A 22,625-nucleotide genomic window follows, 5' to 3' on the forward strand; every position below is an offset into this window, starting at 1 on the left:
GAAAAATATTACCTTTAGCATTAACATCTGTCAGCATTACCCATGATCATAGAATCAATAGATTAAAGTTTAAAGATTAATTCTAATATAATGTATAATATCTTTAAAGTTGATGGTTCTTAATAATTATTTAAAAATAAATAAATAAATAGAAAATATGACTCTGTAATCTGCTTAACTAATGGTTTTATTTTCAAAGTTCTAGTTCAGTAAAACAGTACAGTGAGAAACAACTTAACTTATAGTACAATAGACTTCAGTGCCTAAAACAGCTATTCAATGACTTCTAATAAGAGAGTTTTTTTTTTTCGAATGGCATTTTTTTTTATATCTCCCCTCATTCTTATTGTTCCCATGAACACTGTCTGTTGCACTGCTTTCACATAACTGCATGAATGAGAAGGTCTACAAATGTCCTTATTGACATGCTGGCTAAGTGTGTGATTTAAAAAAAAGAAAATAAATACATTGATGTGCAAGATCTCTATTAAACATATTGTATACACTCGGTTTAATTATATTAAATGTTGTGCAATTAAATATAACCACAAATCTTTGACTAAACGGATATGAGATATGAAGCTGTGATGTCTGAGAATGTACAGTTTAGAGGGAAAATCAGCTTATGAACAAATCAGCGAACGAGTTTACATAAACATGCCGTTTTCTCAGAAGGAAGAAATTACTGTATTGTTCCCTGTTCCTCTCAGCAGTATTCTCCAAATATAGGAAACAATGCATGGTACTAAGTGATGTACAGTACATAGTCAAATCTGGTTTAACATTCATCTCAGTGTAACTTTTCATGTAAACATGCCCCAAAAATACAGTACAATTATACCAGATCAATTATACTGCTCTATTCTCATTGGTGTAATACATCAAAAGATATCAGTCGGCTGCAAGGCTGCGTTGTAGTGTTATATCGTTAAGCAATAAGTGCTAAAACAAACATTTGGTACATGCAGTGATAACTATAAAGAGAGAGCAATATAACAGAAAATATACATGGAGGTATAGTGTGTTTTTTTTTTTTGTGTTTTTTTTTTAACCATAATACAGTATTATGGGTTACTGGTCGCTGTTTGCATTTCATTAAATTATGGAATTCTTGAGTAAAACAATAAATTATTAAATATTTAAAATGAAAGGTAATTCCTGTATGTAGGCTAACAATTTTCAAATAAATACCATATTATAATAGTATATGCTAATTAATAATATAGATCAAATAATTCAAATCAGCTTCACAGTGGTCTAAAATGATCTAATTCTTGCTTTTTAGGAATATCTAGCACTCTCTGTTCTGCTGCCAACCCTGACAGCTGTGAAAGGCAGGACTGCTGTTAAATTCACTGGTCCCAGTTTGACGGTGAGGTTCCTGGAGCTGCTCTTCTCACTGCATCAGACAGCTGCCACCGGGGAGGAAGTCGTGAACGTACACGACCACGGCTTTGGACAGATAAGTCATTGAGCCGTAGCTGCCACTGGGGGCGCTGTCGTAGAAGAAGTTGCAGATTCCTGTGGCGGAATCTTTCTCCAAGAAAAACTCACTGGCCCCGTTCGATTTCTGTAGAAAGGAATGCACTGGTTGACTAATAAGTGGGTTGTGAAATGAGCATGCACACTGTTAGTATGCATTAACCAGTTCACCTCTAGAATGCGGGCTTGAGGGTTTACTGCAAGCTGTTAATGATATTAGCTGTAAGCTGTCAATTAAATTAGTTTTTGAAATGTCTATAAATACAATTATTTGTCGACCAATAATTACATATGTAAATGTATATCTGATCGAGTAAAACCACAGTAGTTGTGAATTTGACATTATGATGAAACTTATTTTGAAGTATCAGACCATTGAAGCTTGAAAATGATCTTGTTCTATAAGCGGTTTGTCTGTATGTTGCTTTAGTCCTATATATAAATTCAGAAAATAAATATTTTGGCAAAAAACATCTAACAAGCAAAAAAATATTCTGAATGAAAGAATAATTTTGTTCTGAATAATGTGTAGTGTTAGAAAACCGGCTCATAAACAATTGTTTATTCGACATGAAGCCACAACATATGATGTATAAGCCTTAATGCCCTATAGACACGATATAGACATGATATAGAAGGTTTGTTGACACTATTAAATTCATATTTCCTTTTCGAACATCCTATTTCACAATCACTCCCCATTTGCTGTTATAATACCCTCCACTCTACTGGGAAGATGTTTCACTGTGAGAGTGGAGATTTGTGCTCAGTATACAGCAGTGGTGGATGAAGTGCATAAACCATACACACGAGGTAAACTATTACTCCAGTAAAAGTAAAATTAAGCATGATGGTCTAGTGGTTAGGATGCGGCGTTCTCACCACTGCGGCCCGGGTTCGAGCCCCGGTCAGGGAACCGACCCCAACCACTCTCAGTGCCAGTCCCAAGCCCGGATAAATGGGGAGGGTTGCGTTGGGAAGGGCATCCAGCTTAAAAACATGTGCCAAATCAAACATGCGGAGGATCCGCTGTGGCGACCCCTAACGGGGGAAGCCGAAATAAAGTATTTAATTATGGCTGTAATGTTCCTATTATAATTTTTGTCATAAGACTCATTCTTAATCAACTCAGTTTATGTGTAAAGACTCTAATGTTACTCTTAGAATGATATTAATGTGTTAAAACTGATTGATATCTATTCAATTATCATGAGCCCAAAATGTTGAAGCGAAATCATTTCCTTTAGAACCAAATGAAATAACAGGATTGAAGTGGATACGGCAATTAAATCAAGTTCAAAACTGAGCGTGCGCTCTAAGCTGATTGGTGGCTTGACCTGTTAAGTTTTTATCCACTCACTGCTTTCGCAAGTTGTACAGTAGTTGAGTAAAAAGTACGATATTTGATTTTGAAATGTAGTGAAGTTTCCCCAAATTGAAATACTTCAATAAAGTACATACATGTGAAAAAGCTACTTAAGTACAGTAATGAATTACATTGACTTTGTTACTGTCACTGGTATACAGTATGTGGTTTCAGTTGAGGTGACATGAAACATGAAAAGCGAAAACAATTTAGTAAAATAAAATAAAAAACAACATAAAAAAAGGATTCTTTTCATTTAATGCTAAATGGATTTAATTGGATCTCTTTTACCAAATGAGTTAAATAATATAACAGGGGTTACCAACATGGTGCCTGCGGGCACCAGGTCGCCCGCACAGACCACATGAGTCGCCCGTGGTCCTTTTCTAAAAATAGCTCACCATAGCGCCACTTACCAGTAAGCTGCATCTAATTTTTAGTGTTGCTATTCATTTTTAAATCACACTTGCATTGATGTGAATTTGAAAATGACAATATTAAAAGTATAGATGACTAGATATAGATGAATATCATTAATTATCAATAATAACATATAATTAAAGGTAAATTGAGCAAATTTGTTATTTCAGAACTTGTGTGTTATTTCGACTTGTGTGTATTAAACTGGTAGCCCTTCACATTAATCGGAACCCAAGAAGTATCTCTCAATTTGAAAAGGTTGGTGACCCCTGTATTATGGGAATTGAGCATGTCAGCTAGTACCTTCAATAAAAAAAAAAACACAAAGAAAATAGACATTTCCATCTCATTGACATACTGTATCTTTTTTTTATATTCAATTGCTTTTTTGCATATAAAGTTTATTGACTCAACAGTCAGATTTGAAAAACACCCCAGAGGACTGAAAGGTCTAAAAGGAGAACTGAATAACATCACTTTCATATCTGATCGGTTTCATGACAACGCTATATATCGTATATAATATCGTAAATATTTCTACACTCTACCTGGTCCTGCAAGAAGAATTCGTTTGCCATCTGAACAATCCGGTCAATGTGAATAATTCCACCGATGCTGGGGACCTCCAAATCTGCCACCAGGGTGAGCACCATGATGGCCTCCACTAACAGCTGCCTGTACTCGGGCTGAGGAACGTGGTTCAGCACGGATTCCACGTGCACAGCAAACTTGATCTCTCCCTCAGTCATCTACACACACACACACACACACACACACACACACACACACACACACACACACCATATAAACGCTAAGGATGCATTATAACATATACTACAGTTCCAGGGAGTCATTAAGTGTGTGTAAGTCGGTCCTGTACCTCTCGGGTGGTAGAAGAAGGCAGAACGTATCCTGCGATTGAGAGGCCATGGCATTTTTGCAGGATCTTCCACACTTTCTGGTAGAAGCCCATGGGCACTCGGTTAATAGCGCCATCAAGACGGCGTCTCCTCAGCCACTGGCCCTGGCGCTCTTCCCACTGCAGACGTGAGTCTCCGGTACCTGTGGGTGACATGATGCCACTGGGGGTAGAAGGACTGCTACACCTCTGCATCACATATATGTGGAAATACACACACACACACACACACACACACACACACACACACATATTAGGAAGATCAAAAATAATGGTAACACTAGATGAAAAGTAAGTCAGTGAATAAACAGCAGTTTGAAAGCAATGAAATTTTGCACAACAGCATGAGCAGTAACAAAACTGTAGCTGTTTGCTTTTTACGTCACCAACGTCCAATAATAAGCATGAGGCATGACGGAATTGATTACCGTAGAGCGGGGGGACGTGACATTACTGCCCGTGGAATAAGTGCCGGTGCAGATCTATGAGACAAAAGCAGAATTTTTTTGCGGATGGAATAATGAATCAATGTTGTAATGTGAAATCTGCTTCAACATCCAACATCTATCTGCAATGGATGTCTGAAAATGGTATATTTGGATTAGATGCAATACAATTTAAACATTCAGGAGAAACCAAACAAGTCATGTTTATGAAGATGGGCAGTCCATAAAACACAGCATATGCACCAGGTGTTCTCAAACTTTTCGTGGGCAGGCGAATATTATTTATTATTTGTACAATATATGTATTCTATATACCTTATCAGTGATCCTTTACTATTAGATTATGCATTATTAATATGTATACAATAATATTGTGGTTATCTGTAAAAAGTCCATAATAAATATAAAATTGTTTTGTTTTTTTTAGACCCCCAATGGATTTAGTTCACAGACTCGAATTTGAGAACCACTGGTCTATACAAAGATTTCAAACTCCAATCTTAGATCACAATAAAGCATGCCAATGGACATAAGGATGGGTTTGGTATGTGTTGTGTGAATAAGCATGCCCGGAATAAAACTCGTTTACAAACTCAACCCACGCTGATTGGTCTGGAGTCATCCAGCTGCAAACAAATAATTTCCATGTCAGTTCAAAATTGAAGACGCACAACATTCTTTAAATATTTTCCACTGCCGGTTATTGTGTCCATAATTAGTAGCTCATCTCTCTCTCCGTCTCTCTTCTCTCTCTCTCTCTCTCTCTCTCTCTCTCTCTCTCACCTGTTTGATTTCACACTTCAGCTTCCTGATGCCTGTGCGTTCAGTTTTGGTAGCTCCTGTGTGTCCGAGCTCATGGATGGATATTGCCGAGCTGGTGGCTGACGATTCGGAGGGACGCACTTACACAGAATGAACAGAGGAGAACATTAATATAAAGATACATTCATCAGACCGTTTTGATTTTCCATTTAGTTTTGAAACATATGGATGCTGTCATTAAAAAACAACAGATCAGCAGTAATCAGACTCACCGCTCCTCTCCACTCCAAACTCTTTACCACTCAGGATGTGGTGAAGCAGATTTTTCATGTCTGATGGACTGAGGTTCATCAGACCTTCAGATGCCTCCTCACCTAGCAGGAAATATTAATGTGATGATTTATGTGAGAGTTTCACATTTACAAAAATTCTATGTAACAATCTAAACAAATATTTCAACAAACCAAGCTTACAAATTCACTCAAACATTCAATCTGTGATAATATAAAAGACGCGTCCTTTAAGAACGCAACTTTGACTCCTGAACTCCCCTCCCTTTTAGTCACGTTCAGTCTTTATCGCTGAATATCAGCATCGTTACCTGAGCACTGAAGACTACGAGCCAGCTCGGTGGCCATCACCTGCATGATGAGGCCTATCCTCAGACGCAGCATGTCTCCGAACAGATTCGGCTGGGAGCGCACGTACATCGCTAGGTACACCATGATTTCCTGTATGAAGCACAGGAAAGATGATTCAAAAGCTGAAGACTCTTCCCTAGTTTTTCTTTTTTATGGACCGAAAGACTATAAAATCCTCTGAATCTAATAGCTCAATTTATTTTTATCATCTGCGATACAGAATACAATAATATGAACCACACTCTAAAGATGAATTTATTTTTGATTTATTTATTTATTTATTTTTTATGGCCTCCTATTATACAGTACAGAAATTAAGAGCTCGAATCTAAAGAGCATAAATTATTTCTATCGATTTTCTATTTTATAGAGAAAATGGGTTTTAACCTGAGAAGAAGAAAAAAAGATCTAAAGGGGAGATTTCGTTTGCGGGCATTCGAGTACATTACATTTAGAAACGTATTCAAGTTGATGTATATAAATATGTATATATTTATAGATGTATCAAATTTCCAGTTTAGACAAATATGCACTTAGTCCTAACGTTGGATTCCAGTGTTGAATTCTTTAGTTGTGCATTAGAGCTAAAAGGACATTTAAATGACATCTAACGTTTTTTCTTTCATTGATTAATCAGATGTTTTGCTAAAAATAATTATATAAAACCCTAATTCAGGGTATTCATGTATAAACCTGTATTTAAAAAATGCAAAAGCCACATATTGAGTTTAACTATCTTTCATTTTGACAATGTAAAGCTCATAGTGGCTGCTTGTTAAAGAGCAAATGAGGAATTTCTCCTTGAACAAATTCACTCATGCTGGGGTGCTTCTTTCTGTGAAAAAAAAAATTAATAAAAACAATGCAGGATATGAGTATGGAAGGTAAAGCAATTTGTGTAAATAAATATTTGTATTGTTTTTAATGATAATTGCAGTTGGCAAGTTGACAACCATGTTTAAAAAAATCTATATAATATATAATAAAGCATTGTTTTGACCATTTTTTGTTTAAGAAAATACAGACATTTTGTTCAGATGTAAAGATATGAGCATCTAGAACAGGGGTTTTCAACTGGTTCTGTGCCAGGGACCACCATTCTGACTAACAAGTGATTCACAGCCCACTATTGTGTGTGTATCATATCATTCTCTGGTTCTAGCCTTGCCCTGTACTTGTTCTTTAGATATGCCAGTGTGGAAAAAACGCTCTCACAAGGGTATGTAGTCGGAAAGGGTAAAAGACACCTCAATGCTTTTACTGTAAGCTCTGGAAATTCTGTTTGGCAACTTATCCAGAACTTCATAAGGGGTTGTGTATCATACATATGCCTCCTGACAGAGTCTGTGAACATCTCTATGAGCTGATCCTGAAATGAATCGTGAAATTATGTAGACTGTCATGGACCACATGCAATGCCACCACGGACCACCAGGGGGCCGCGGCCCACTGGTTGAAAACCCCTGATCTAGAATATATCATTATTTTATTTTGTATAAATATAGAATAAATATAGATATACGCATAAATGAAATATAGCGAGCGAGCTGAGCGTGCGACCTGATGCTCACGAGTCACGACAAAACAGATCCAGTGCGACTGTCCCGAAGTTACAAACAGTTTACACAGTAGCACTTCAGTAAACTACTATTTTTACATGATGATAATACGTTTTTCGCTGACCGTGTTGATGTTTCGCCTTCATCCGTGACAACAGTGCGTTTTATTTTCACGTGCTCGTGCACCACTGTGGTACTTCCATCCCACACAAGCTCTGCTTTGCATAACTTGTTGGTTAAATTTTGACCTGTTGTGTTTAATATAAAATGCTTCCATTTCCTTGGATGACACATTTTCCTGCTATAGGTTGACCCTGTACTCTGCGCTACAGCCCAACTAATCCGTAACACCATTCTTTGACAACGAATTTCGAAATCGATCATTATCTATTAATTGTTGCAGCCCTACACATCTTTGAGTCTTCATCTTTAACTTTACCTGGGTAAGTACTGCAATGCTTATATCCTGACCGCTGGCTTCGTAGATCAACTTATTCAGTTCTTCAGGAGGGAGAGGACTGAAAGAAAGTCAAATGGTAGATTACAAACAGAGAAGCAAGAAGGCTTATTATCTGTAATGATGATTAAATGCACACTCACACAGTGATGACTTTCTCCCTTGGCTCGGGAGGAAGACCCACAGTTAGCTGCTTCTGATGTGAGATCAGATCTGTACAGGCCTGAAGACGAAACATGGCTTAGTTTGAACAAGTTTAGGAAGCCGACATGCAACAAGGGAGATTCAGTTAACAGGTAAGAGTTGGTCACAACTAAATATTTTACCTCAGCCAAGACCTCCACCGTCTTCTTTAAAATGCCCGAAATGTAGCGAATAAGACCCCACTCTTTATAGGCTCCAGCCTTGACATAGAGCTCCTCGAGCAGGGTGCGCACTGTGGCTTCTTTCTGCCCCGATATATTCACCATCCACTCGGGACCTCTGAACAAACCAGGCCATCGGACAATTAGAGATGTGTTTCATTCATCATTCTATTATTAGAGCTGATAATATAATGGACATGTGAATTCCTACTTCATAGCATAGAGAATGTAAAGAATATCAGCTTGGTCCTGTAAAGTGGGGCATTCCTTCAGGTGACTCACGAGTGCGGCAAAGTCTGTGTTGCCTTGAGCGTCACGGGGCAAGTGAAGGTCTGGAGCGGGAGCCTAGTCAAGCATTTTCACATGTTCACAAATAAATCAGTGACACATGTCTACTACTGTTATAAAAGCAGTTCTCTGTACAGTAATCCCCCGCTTTAGCGCGAATCTCACGTCCCCGGTTTATCGCGGAATTGCATTTGCCACATAACTTATTTGCCTCAGCCCCTTTTTTGACATCATAGGACGCTTCAACCAATTAAACATGCAAAGAAACTACGCGTAGGCTACGCTACTACAGAACTGTACACTGTATGGTGCATGTACTCACAATAAATGTGATACGGTGTACTGTATTTCTACCAATTTACACAAAATTCATCTCGCTATATTCTTGCAAATGTTTTCTGCGTGTGTTTGAAGTGTGTGGGAGGATGATTTACGGCTTAAACAAGAAAAAAATATTGCATTTTTGGGATGGCGTCCGTTTATCGCAGTTTTTCGTTTAAATCATAAACGGGTGATTACTGTAACACTTAATGTATAAAATACTATTTGGAAGAGAAACCAAAGCTTTTTTATTATTATTTATCAGTATGGAAGTTCAGACACAATATAAAGTATATGAGGTGGGATTACAGCATAATCTTTCTGAAATCTAAAATTTAATGACTGAAGGGATTCATCCATCAAAATACCACAGTAATAATACCCACAGGCTTTGATTGGTCGATTGTTTACCTCAGAATTCTAAATTAATGTATTTTCTGACTTGCCTTGTGGTGTGGTTGAGGAGTGTGGTGTTGATGCTGTGGGAGTTCCAGCAGGTTCAGAGACTTCCTGTGTTTGTTCATGGTGGGAACCACAGGTAAATACATAGACGCTTCTGAAAAGCACAAAGAATGCACGTTTAAAATGACATCGTGGAGAAAACTGCTTGTCCTTGGAATATTCACTCTGCTGTTTAATTAATGGAGAATCCCACTGAGAACACTTCAGTTACAGGACATGAAAATCCGACCACAAAACGAGAGAGGATACAAGCCTCGTTCTCAAAAGCCATTTGAATAAGCTAAAAGGTGTATATCAGTGAATGATCATGGTTTTAGGGCTTACTAGGCATGTTCTTGCCCTGAACCTGAGCCATGAGTGTCAGGATGTCCCTGGTGGTGTGCTCAGCACTGAAAACATGCTCTTGCCCCTTCTGGATGGCAGGAAGATGCGATGTTGTGGCTGTGCTCTGCAGGAGGTGGTCGAAGTACTGGTCAAGCACATCTTTGGGATCTTCTAAAAAAAAAAAAAAGAATTCAATAATAAAAAAGCAGATGTGGAACCTGGTGGTCCATAACATCATTCATCAGTCATTTTAAATAGAGAATATTTTTGGAATTGGGAACATAGAGAACATTAAGCCACATACACTTTGGGTTTAAATCCAAATAGAGACACATTTATTAATATTTAAGGCTCTAAACTGATATGAGATCATGGCATTGTGATACAAATGAATTGAATTCATTATTCACCTCTCCTGCAAATGAGGGGAGTGAAATGATTGATTGATTGAATGCTGACAGATATTTTTAAATTCACCCATTTTCTGACAAATATCATTATATATTAACTAATAATGATTAAAAAAAAATTCCTCTAACTTTCATATCGCATCCAGATTATCTGCAAGATGCCGAGAAATAAAAAAGAGAAGAAGTGAAATACCACTGCTGGAAAAGCTGTGAACTTTAATGTCTTCATCTTCATCGTAGTCCTCCTCTTCATCCTCATCCTCATCTTCAAGGTTCTCTTCTGAATCAGCATCCATGAAGCTGAGCTTTGTGTGGAAGGAGGTAGTGAGGAACGTGGAAAGGTTTGCAATCTGAACTCTGCAGTCCGAAGAGACAATGTAAAGGAGTATGCTGTTATAGAACCTGGAAATAGATCATGGAAATGAGCATTATAGCGATATATTTCTCACCTCACTCCACCAAAATAACCGTCCTGGATCTTTCTTAACGTAGACAAGATACAAGGATCGATGCTTTCACCGTCCTCCACTAAAACAACAGGAAACACCAGAAATCTTACATTTTCCCTTCAGAAAGATTTGAGTGGCTGTTACTAGTTTTCGGTTCATTATTACCCAGCATGCTTTGTGTAATTGGGAAAGTGAGTGTGGGTCTCCCGGTCATACGCCAACAGGAAGAGAGGTAGGCCAGCTCGGTCCTCAGCATTTCCACTATCATCTGATTATCCAGAGCCAGGTAGAAATGATGCTGGTCAATAAACTAATAACAGAAGAACAAATATAATCTGTAATTGCTGTTGTTTTTGTTTTTTTCATTTTCATATAATATATTTTATATAATATAATTTCATATAATCAGCTGTAATGTCTGAAACAGGAATGAGCAATTTATGGTAGTTGAATCTTTTTTAATTAAATAATGATATTATAAAAAAAAACTATCCATCAATTACCAGCCTGACAGTGGATTTTTTTATAAATATATACAATTAAAATAGATATATTTCATGAATGACCCTGAGATTGAAAGCAGTAAAAAAAATGTACCTGCGGGGTAAAAGTGTAGGTACGATTTCTGATCTCATAGAACTTGGACGTCCCTAAAACCCCAATGTGTCGATACGGCCGTCCTGTCAAATTCAGCCTCTTACAGCTTCCTGTGAAAATAAACTAAGCTTTAGTGAGGAGTCAGATGTGTCTGAAATGCAAGTCTGCAGTCCTGGAGCCTTATATATAAATGCTCAAAAAGTGTCAACTTCTCCCAGAAATACATTGGAATGTACAAATAAATAAAAGATTTTTAAAGTGTGTGTGTGTGTGTGTATGTCTGGTATATGCCGGCTTTTAGGGAGTGCAAAGGGGTAATGACTTCTATAGCAAAATAACCAAAAAGAAGTGTTGTGACATGACAAGTGGTAGCTCAGTGGTTAAGATGCTGGACTTCTGATAGGAAGGTTGTCAGCTCAAATCCCAGCACCACTAAGCTGCCACTAAACAAGACCCCTTAACTCCCACCTGCTCATTGTATAAATGAGATAATTGTCGCTCTGGATAACAGAATCTGCCAAATCCTACCATGAATGTAAATCTAAGTGTGCTCAATCATTACCCAGCTTGACGTAGATGTGGCTCAGAATGCGAGCTGGCATGATTCGGATGGGTTTAACCTCTGATACAGTCTGCACCTCAACCCCATGATCTCTCAGCAGTGCCTGGATCTCCTCCGTCTCTGCTACTACACTGACTGAAAAGAAAAAAACACTGATCTAAAGCACCTGCCTGTTTTTAACACAAATATCAGAGTATATAATGTACAACAAACATGCTGTATGATTAATCACACGTGTTTGTTTACCTTGGACAACAACATCTGGCTTGAAGTTTGTCGAGAACCTTCTGTTTAGAGGATCAATCTCTCCAGGAGCAAGAAAGCCCTGTTTGGAGGAACACACTCTGCTTTTTTTATTAAGAATGTGAGCGATGCCTTTAGAAAGAAAATTGACATAGCACACAGGACAGGGCTACACACTTATAAATGAAGCATGTGAGCGGCTGTGCTGTACCTCGACTAGCAGGCTGCTCAGGATGTAGAGAGACTGTCCCCATAAGTGAGGCAGCTGGCCTGTAGCTACACGGTCCACACTGTGAGGGTTTCTGTACTCGTCTTCAACCTGAAACAAAAAAACAAACCTGTTTTTCGCAACAATTAAAAAAAAAATTACTTCCCGTTCAGTAAATTACTTTTAATGGTTCAGTTAAGCTGTCAGCCTCAATTACACAACGTACGCACACATACACACAAACACACACACACACAAAGAAAGAGGAAAGATTCCCCAGATATGAACCAATCAGTCATACACTGTCACCTTGTCAGTTGGTACAGCGTAAAGCTCAGGCATCAGCCGGATGCCATGTTTAGCTCGGATCAAGACACCCTCCAGAGCCTCTGTGTATTCCTGCACCTGAACAGTTACAACGGAGTTAATAATGACAACATACTGCCCCCTTGTGGACCCAAACAAACATTTCTTCCACAGTAATTCTGGGCATAGAATAAATATATATTTATAGGTAGTCCTCTGAAAATGGTACTATGACTGTGAGGGTCTTTCCTGCTTCACATTGTTGATTTATATTTTTTTATTTTCTGATGGATTTCCCCTTTTCTCTTTTTTTTCACTACAAGCAGGAGACATACTTGGCGCTTGGAAGACTTTTATCAAAGCTTTTATCACTAAAATTGCAGTTTGGAACCTTTTCGAACAAAAAAAATACACACTTCCCTGAATCTCACACTACAGTCTTTCACCTTCAGTTTCCACAATCTTATTCTTCTTTCAGTCTTCACTCTCCTCCTCTTCTTCTTCACCTCCACCGTCGGATGCTATCTTGCTACACTGTCCCCTGCCAACACCTCACAGTCTCCAATCTCCTTCAGGTTGCATCTCCTATATAGAACATAGTCCACCTGTGTGCACCTTCCTCCACTCTTATACGTCACCCTATGATCCTCCTTCTTCTTAAAATACGTGTTCACCACTGCATTTCCATCCTTTTAGCTACATCTACCACCATCTGCCCTTCCACACTCCTCTCCTTAAAACCATACCTACCCATCACCTCCTCATCACCTCTGTTCCCTTCACCTACATGCCCATTAAAATCTGCCCCAATCACCAATCTACCACTTCATCCAACTCACTCCAGGATTTTTCTTCTCCTCCATCTCACAACTCACTTGTGGAGCATAGGCACTGATGACATTTATCATCACTCCTTCAACTTCCAGCTTCACGATCATCACCCTATCAGAAACTCTCTTCACCTCCGCTACACTCTTACAGTACTCTTCCAATTTCCACCAGTACCCTGGGTATATATAATTATACACAAATTGCTGATAAGAAAAAAAAAAAACATGGTGCCACTAATAAAGCCACACTAAAAGGCATGTTTCACGAGTTTTTTGTCTGGTACATACAATGTCTTAGCAGATAAAAAGTGAAACACACCGATATCTTCTTTATACTGCTGCCACCCCAGTAAAAGCACATGAAGCATAAATGTAGTTAAAGGATGATGTGTACACCTGCACATGATCACTGTTGAAAACACCATCCAGTATGAGATAAGTCCAAAAAACAGGCCATTCACATTCAATATTCTCAAAAAGCTTCAGCTCCGCTGGGTCGTAATGAAGCCGAGATGGGTCCTATTGGCACAAAAAAGACATATAACCAACATTAGACTTTTACTGAGAAGCACAAACAGTGCATGTGAAAAGTTTGGAAACCTTAATTTTTCATCATTTCTTTCATCATTTTTAAGACACGTGCATGTTATTTCTACGCAACAAACTAGGACTAGGACTTGGACAGTGCATGACTGGAAAGAAGTTCTTTGGACAGATGAGGGCAAATTCGACGTCTGGCTCTAACAGAAGAAATTGTGAAGGGTGGAGAACAGGAGAGAAGATATAAAATCCACCTCCATGTTTGACTGTGGGTGTGTATAATTAGAACCAACTTCACCATACAACAAGACAATGACCTGAAGCGTACATCAAAGTCGACTGGAGTGTTTTCTGTCATGGAATGTCCTGCCCAGTGACCACACCCAAATCCTACTGAACTGCTCTGGGGTGAACTGGCATGCAGATTCAGATTAAACAAAAGTAACATACACGTGTCTCTCGAAAATGATCAAATACTGCGTTTCCAAACTTTCGACAGGCACTTAATATATTCTACTATAAAGTACGTCTACAATACCGGTTGGCACGTCTCTAAATTTCAGCCTGACCACAATGACATAATGGTTACATAATCTAAATTCTTACTCTTACCTCTTTTGGAGTCTTGTAGCCGTCTCTAATAAACCGACAGCACCCATAACGCCCTGCAATTTGTTCAATCACAATTCAAAATGTGTTCAAGCGAATTAAAAAATCCAAACGTTTCCATATGAACAATTTTTAAATCATCACACGCAGAACAAACTACATTGTGGGTTTTTTTTTTGGTTTATTCTTTAGATATTTAGAAGTTTTGTGAGCTTTCTTCCACTCAATTTTTAGGTCTATTTTTTCCCCGGGTTACTTATATTGTATGTGTTTTTTGTTTATAGTACATTTGTAGTATTGTATAGACATAATATAGAGAACATAAAGGCAGTGCACCTGCAGCTTGGAGATGATCTCGCCCTTGGTGATGTTGACCAGGTCGGCATCCTCGACTGCAAAGGCAGGGAAGGAAATAACCGAGAGCAGACCGGCATCGATCTCCTTCGATGTAGAGGCTCGAGGCAGCATGGAGCATAAGATTGACTAGAAACATATGATCATTAATTAACTTCTCTTATATAAGACAGCGATCCTATTTTTTTACATATCTAAGCAGCAAATGACCAAATAATACATTTTTATGTTGACATGAATCCCAATTTTTATTTATTTATTTAAATTCCTATTTATTTTGTAAGTGTATTAACCTGGCAATGCTCTACTTCATCTGGCAGAACATGGATGACAGATTTGGGGCTTCCATGAGCTCCAAACAAGTCAAGTTCATCAATGGCTTCCAAAGCAGCCTAAAAACACAGTACATATGGGAAGAAAAAAAGCAAATAAAATTGTGATTTATTTCAATCACAAAACAATTTCAGAGTTATCAATACATATATTTTCCACATTTTCTGGTTATAAGTGAGTTGTGTAATGCAATGTTAGTGTTAAATGGTGTAACCAAAGACAATACTTTTGATGCCTCCACCACTAGAGGGTGACATTTGACAAGGAGTTCTGTTTTTTTTTTTTTTTTTTTTAAATGCAGCTAAATTTTGGGATCCACTCCTACATGCTATAATATTTTTTCCCATCAGCTTCTATCAGATCAGTAACCTTCACCCACCTTTTTTTAGTTAGAATATTATAAACGGCTATAGAACCACAACGCTCTGAACACAATATTGTGTCAGAAAGATATAGCTTTGACAACCCGCAACATTTTAATGTTTAATTCATCTACCAAAAAGGTCTCAAATGTCTCTATGGACACTACATTAGAAGAAGTGCAAAGAATTAAGCTTTAGACCAATCAGATTTAAGAATTCAAGTGTGACAGTGCAACAGTATTCAAACATACATTAAAAAATGATACTGTATCAAAGTACAAGAACCGGAGCTGTACACAGTCACTGTAATGTGACCCAAAACCAGGATCTGATTCATGCTTATTCACTCTTCTACATTTCTATTGTTTTATCCGGTACAAGTCAATAAACCACACACACACACACACACACGCAAGTTGCTCACTGATGAGCTGCTCGCTTCACCCTTCATACCTTTGCCATTCCAACAGAGCTTCCATTTAATTCAGCAATCCCCTGGTTTGTCTTGTCTCCTCTCTCCCACATGCCATAATCCTACAGACACACGAACAATGCTGTCATTTACACGAGCTATTAACTTGCATAGCGTGTTTTAATGAGTTCCACTTACAGCGACTTTATAAGCAGCTTCAATGTAGAACACCAAGTTCTGTATGAAGGCCACTTCGTCCAGGTTCGATATGATGCGCAGACCTGAAACACACATAGAATCAAAGTTCTATTAGGAGAAAAGACCTCACAGAAACAACATGAGCCGAGATTGTAGATGATCCAGGATTTCGATATTCGGTTAGATTTAGTGGTGTGCGATACTGGAAAAAAAAATCATATTTCGAAATAATAATCAGATGATATTTTGCATAATTCAAAAAAATGTTTGTAAAAGAAAGCTGAGGCAATATAAGAAATGTAAAATGTAAATAGGATACTGGATATTGAAGGACAGGGTATTTATTATTTGAAACTAAAGCATTAAAGTAAGAACAACAAAAGTCACCGTTGCAGTCAAAACAAATGCAAAAAAATGCAAAACCTTCTGCACCTCATGCATGAGAGTTTGATAAGACGACTTATAGAATTTAGGCAGCGTGTATCATGGATCTAATGTATATAAAAGCTCTTTGCCCCCAACTCTCTCAACCGCTTAAACCGGTACCATGACTCTGGTAATGTAGTGACTGCATTTGTTATATCTTGCCATCTTTTGCTTTTTTTGGTCATATAGAACTTTGTCGCTAAATGATGCGGGTGTGTTTTTTTGCCGTGTTGCGTTGAGCTGACTCCCGAAGCTGATCATATTTCTCATACACAGGGGGTGGGAAGTTCGAAGATGGTGAAAGAGGTTGGTCGTCCAGTCGCTTTTGACCGCAGCCGAAAACAACAGACCGACATCTGAGCTTTCAAAAGCAGACCACCTCCATGCTGGTGATGATGATCCTCGTGTTGAAATTCGTTCCTGCGTGGGTTGTGAGGTTGCTGGTGTTTGAAAATCTTCTCCTCTCATAGACTTTTTGCGACACACCACGCTCATGTTGCGTTCTGATTGGTTACCGAAAACGAGTGACGTATTCGATAATGTGATTTTGCAAATGGTTAAAACAACAAATACGATATTATCGCTCAAGAGATAGATAGATAGATAGATAGATAGATAGATAGATAGATAGATAGATAGATAGATAGATAGATATGTACTTTACAGCATGAAATTTGTTTATGAATTATTCAAAAATATTATCTATTAAAACAACGAAGTTATCCCTAATCAAAAAATTAAAAATGTTAAAAAGTGTTCTGTTTTAGTTTTATAAGCAAATTAGATGGAAGATGTGAATATTATTAGAAAGTTCTGCAGAATTTGACCAAAAATCAAACATCCCTCTTGATTTGAATCTCCATTTAGTTTCCCTCTGGCCTGGCTTTAATACTGAATGTTTAAAATAAAGTCCTACTTTTCACACACTCTACAGCCAAGCAACTTGTTTTCTCAAGCATGCACACAACTGTGACTTCATTGCATGCATTCACTTCACCTTCTCTGTATGAAAAAAACAAAAACAGGAAATGTGTGCTGTTGTGCAGCAGAACGATTTCTCCTCAAACTGTTTCATAGGTTTTGCAAGTTATGTGACAAAACACTGAGTGAACATGCAGTATTCGACTGTTAGGATTATACAGTAATAGCTCAGTGGTTAACACGCTAGACTTCTGATCTGTAAATCATGAGTTTAAATCTTAATGCTGGGCCCTTCAGGAAGGCCCTTAACGTTCAACTGCTCGGTTGTAAACGAGATTACTGTAAATTGCACTGGATTTTCGAAAAGATTATTGTAGAATTTCTGCAGCTGTATTTACCATATAACAACATATTCATAGTGGTTCTAGTTCCTAACGAAGATGGAATATCTACTGTAAGCAGGATAACATCTTCATGAGCTATAAAAAATATGGAACGTTCAGTTTGGTTTGATCCACACACTGATACAGAGACAGCTGGAACATGGGAACCTTTTCGGTTTCTGTGAAGATCTACAGTACTTTCAGAGAATATGGGAAACAAATTCTTCTTGATTTAACTGTTGAGTTTTAATGGGTTTTTTTATGCTGTCATGTACTGAAGATTTGGATGGATGAAATCGCAGCACAGGAAATAAAAACAATGTAAAATGCAGGCAAGAAGATCGCAAACTGGAGAAAAAGACTGAGGAGACTGCAGAAAACTAAAACGAGAAGGAGGCTTGGTATATACAGGTGACTGAACGTAAAACTTTGCGAGAGAGAAAAAAAAAACCGACGCCGAGGGGTATTTAAAACAAAATGATCAAAGGTCTAACTCAAGACAGCTGTAGACAACAGAGCATTTGGGGGAGACAGGGGTGGAGACGAGACATGAATGAAAACAGGGCACGACTACACAAACGCTAAAATGTGGAAGTGTGATGTAACGCTGTGAGTCAGCATGAGCTCTGTGAGCAGCGTTGGCATGATGAGGATAATCTCTAATGATAAGTATGAGCCGAATTACCACTACAGGTGTACAATAGCGCTGACAAACTTTTTTTGTTTAAAATGTGAATGTTTTATATTCATGGTTCTGAGGCAAATACTTGCAACTGATCCTATGCAAAATATCTACATTTCTAAATCTAATGTAACGGTGCCATTTCTCCGCTTGTGGTATGTTCCCTTTGTGCTCACCAGAAGCCGTCATCTGTGCCAGCATCAGCAGATACAATGACGTGGCGTCTACCTGCAAGTGTCCCCACTGGTCGTCCCCAACCACTGTCGCACCGGTGGACATGTCGTACTTGGCATGCAGACAGTCATTGGTGCTCTGTGTGTATTTAAACTTCTCCACCTTATCCATCTGCCATACACACACACACACACACACACACACACACACACACGCATATGACAATGTTATGCTCTTTAAGGACAAATTTTTCCTCATAGAACTTGTAAATCTTCTCCTTCTTACCTGTCGCATCATGCACTGCAGCAGTCCCTGCATCAGCTTCACCACAGTCTGTGAAGAAACAAACACAGTTAAAGCAGCAGTTTGTTATCTTTAGAGCTTTGCGAGGTAAAGTACAGTTTGTACTATAAACAGAGACGAGACTTTAAATATTCCCCTGATTACACCCTCTGTATAAACGCATGGCTTGTGATGGAAAAGAAGCAGCAGGGGAAAATTGTTGGCAAAGAAAAATGCTTAAATGAAGAAATTGGACAAATATCTTATTTATATATATAGATTCAGATCAAGCAAATGTTAATATTACACAAAGATAACTCTAATAAATACAAAATGTAGTTTTTAAATGATGACTTGCATTATTAAGGGGAAAAAAGATGACCAAACATGGGATAAAGTAATTGACACCCAGACCCCATGCTAATATCATGAATGAACTGTGATGAACCACATTTTTTTTGGATATCTGAGTTGGCCCAGGCCTGATTACTGCAAAACCTGCTTAATCGAGAAATCACGTAAAATCAAATACTTTGTCACAGCACAGTAATGAAAACTAAAGATGACAAAAACACATGACAAAAAAAATATCTATCTTTTCATAACACATGAAGGCATTTCTACAATTCAGGATGTGCTACAATGTATCTTATGACACTATACACTACTGCAATATGTGTATTTTATTGAAATATTTGTACAGTATTAGTAATGTTCTACTGCTAAGCATTTTAAGATGTTCCATTATTAAGCTACACTGGAAGCGCAGCATAATGATTTAACATCGATAATGTGTCAGAGTAAACTTTTCTGAGATATCATAGATACTGCCAAAGAGTTCAAACCTGGTTAAAATTGTAAATTAAAAATTTGATAGATTTTTTTATTTCTTTTTATTTCATACTTTACATTACTAGTACTGATATTAAAAATAATATGCGCATCCAATGTAGCCTAATAATGGAACATCATATTTTAAGATAGGGTCACCTGTTCAAGCTCATAGGCCTTGGCCTTGTCCTCGTCACGATCCGCATTCTTGCGATAGGCCATTCCCAGACCCCACACTGATATGATGCTGTAAACATTGTCCCTGACCCAGGCATCTTTCTGCTGTGCACTGGCCGGGAGCAGACCTGTCACTGGATTCTATACAAAACACATACACACATTATCACCAACATGCAGCAAATAGACAGCAAAAAATCTAAAAAGAGCCTTTGGATTTTTAAAAGGAATAAATGAAACCCCCATTACAAGTCAAATCAAACCATTTCAGCCACCTACAGTACAACCAAAACAGCACGAATCCAACAAACAACACCGAGTAACTCGAGGTAACACAAAACTAGAACAATCAGACCTATTCATAGGACATTACAAAGCACATTCACATGTGAACACATGGTTAATCATCGACTCGAACGTGATTCCAGGCGAATTTGCGGATTCATCAGATCACAAATGTGAACACGTACCTGAAACACGATGCGCAAAATCCTTCGAAAAGAACATTTGTGCTTTGTAGCCATGGATATATCTATATGGTTAAAGGTCTCAAAAATATCTCAAAAGCAACACACAAATGATATACTGGCTTGAAGGATGCACTAGGAATGATGCTAAAACATATTATATACAGTGGAACCCCGGTGTACGAGGTGAATTCGTTCCTGAAAACCGCTCGTGTTCCCATATGCTCGTACCTGCATGTTCATTTTCTCATGAGAATGAATGTAATAGCAATGATTCCGTTCCCAGACTTCAGGCGATCGAAAATTAAAAATTGTATTTCTAATTTAACACACAAATATACTTGTAACAAAGTTTCAACATAAACAGTAATAAATGATAAACAAAGTAACTTTTTGTTCTTTATGATTGTACTTCCTGCTGACATGCTATATCGAGACTATATATATATATATATATATATATATATATATATATATATATATATATATATATATATATATATGTGTGTTTTCTGTGCTGCCTTGTACAGAAAACATATGATCCTCAAGTCAGAACAAACATTTATGCCACAAATCTGCACAACATTTTTTTTTTCTTCAGTTACTTATTAAATCGTGTTCTCGGGGAACATTCATCACTCTGTGGGACCCTTGAACGGAAAAAGTTCAGCCTGAAAAATCTATATAATGAGCATGTGATCTGATTTGTAATGACCTTGATTTCGTTGATTTTAGTACTTTTTACAACTGTACATTTTTCTGCATTTCCACAGTGGCCACGGTGCTCGGCCTGAACTTTGTCTGTAGTTGAAGAGAGCGATGCGGCAGCGCTTTAGTCTTATCGGTTGACACTCGATCTCCTCGAGCGGATCGAGTTTCTAAAGTTAGTCTCTGCATTCTATAGCCGCGCTGCATTCTGGACAAGTTCGCTGTCCGTATTTGTCATTCGTGTGACATTGAAAGATGGTTGAGAAATTTGAAAAAGTGATTCAGTTATTGCCAATGCAAACTATGATTAATGTTTAATGGGAATTAGTTTACCGAAAACAGCAAAACAACTTCTTAACACAGTCCATTAAACACATTTCAGTTCTACTGATTGTGTTTCAGGATGAAGTTTCTGTTAAAGGTCGATGTGGGAACATAGTGGATGGTTTGCTTTCGTGATATAAATAAATAAAGAAATAAAGAAGTGAACGAATGAATCAGTAAATAGAGCTTGTAACTGTAGATGTTAAATGTAGGGATGGGAATGGGTGAGATTTGTAGGCTTTGCTCTGTAAACGCATTCTTGTGGTTTGGTTTGTTTAAATCTGCTCCTCAGTTCCCAAACAAAAGGTGACCTTTGTCCAGACACTGTTTATTTTTGGATCAGTGGATCCCCATCATGTAATAATAATAATGATAATACACACATCATCTCACCTCTACCTGCTTCTCTGAGTGCTCTATATAAAAAAAGAGTTGGATCAGATCCATTATGACCTGGATTGAGATCAGACTTGCCTGATAGCACAGGATGGTCTCATGGACGAGTCTCGCAAACGCATCCAGCCGCACTCCTGAATTGCTCCGACTCCTCATGATGGTTTATTTCCGATCCCCTCCGATCATCCAAAAGCGTGTGTGTATCTGATAGAGAAGATCAGAGCAGATCCGTCGACCTGTTACTTCATTGCTCATAATCCTTGAACTGAAAACGGCAGCTCGTATTAAGAATGAAGCGAAGCCGAACAGACTGCACGTCCCTCAATGAGGAAACAGTCATCTGTTATCTTCATCCCCTCAAAACGAAACCGATGCCCGTCTCCTTCATCCTCATCATCATCCTCATTCTCATTAGTACCCGATCCTAAACACTTTCACGTTTTCCTGACACCGCCGGTGATCCGATACAAAAGGCCAAATAACTGTTTTGACAGGCAGGACTCTTAAAGTGAAAGGAGAAAAGAAAACCCGGAAGTTTCGGTCATTTTATTTCTCTCTCATTTCTAAATCTGAAAATGCTTTTGGAACTATATTTATATATCTATGCTTTTTTATTTAAAAATCATTTA

At 38.0% G+C, this 22,625-nt stretch overlaps 1 protein-coding gene across 3 annotated transcripts; it reads right to left on the reverse strand.

The window, feature by feature from the left end:
* Positions 1 to 169: 169 nt before the first annotated feature.
* On the reverse strand, positions 170 to 22,605 carry phka2 (phosphorylase kinase, alpha 2 (liver)). 3 transcript variants are annotated; one of them, XM_046857431.1, is made up of 32 exons: positions 22,075 to 22,605; positions 20,084 to 20,242; positions 19,097 to 19,144; positions 18,814 to 18,982; positions 16,226 to 16,308; positions 16,069 to 16,149; positions 15,214 to 15,312; positions 14,904 to 15,049; positions 14,570 to 14,624; positions 13,814 to 13,936; positions 12,591 to 12,686; positions 12,285 to 12,392; positions 12,077 to 12,155; positions 11,831 to 11,965; positions 11,269 to 11,378; positions 10,837 to 10,981; positions 10,672 to 10,750; positions 10,416 to 10,579; positions 9,813 to 9,983; positions 9,473 to 9,582; positions 8,629 to 8,762; positions 8,379 to 8,535; positions 8,196 to 8,275; positions 8,035 to 8,113; positions 5,997 to 6,126; positions 5,668 to 5,769; positions 5,417 to 5,535; positions 5,236 to 5,259; positions 4,616 to 4,669; positions 4,149 to 4,376; positions 3,817 to 4,017; positions 170 to 1,570 (listed from the first exon to the last, which is right to left on the reverse strand). In XM_046857431.1, the coding sequence occupies exons 1-32, from the start codon at positions 22,150 to 22,152 to the stop codon at positions 1,397 to 1,399; spliced, it is 3,720 nt and encodes a 1,239-aa protein (XP_046713387.1). In that variant the 5' UTR covers positions 22,153 to 22,605; the 3' UTR covers positions 170 to 1,396. The 3 variants fall into 3 exon arrangements, with proteins under 3 accessions (XP_046713387.1, XP_046713385.1, XP_046713384.1); XM_046857429.1 differs by lacking the exons at positions 16,226 to 16,308; positions 18,814 to 18,982; positions 19,097 to 19,144; positions 20,084 to 20,242; positions 22,075 to 22,605 and having other exon boundaries at positions 9,813 to 9,980; positions 14,570 to 14,622; positions 14,903 to 15,049; positions 16,069 to 16,111; XM_046857428.1 differs by lacking the exons at positions 16,226 to 16,308; positions 18,814 to 18,982; positions 19,097 to 19,144; positions 20,084 to 20,242; positions 22,075 to 22,605 and having other exon boundaries at positions 14,570 to 14,622; positions 14,903 to 15,049; positions 16,069 to 16,111.
* Positions 22,606 to 22,625: the final 20 nt, after the last annotated feature.

This window comes from Silurus meridionalis, chromosome 9, assembly GCF_014805685.1.
Source record: "Silurus meridionalis isolate SWU-2019-XX chromosome 9, ASM1480568v1, whole genome shotgun sequence".
Classification (NCBI taxonomy): domain Eukaryota; kingdom Metazoa; phylum Chordata; class Actinopteri; order Siluriformes; family Siluridae; genus Silurus; species Silurus meridionalis.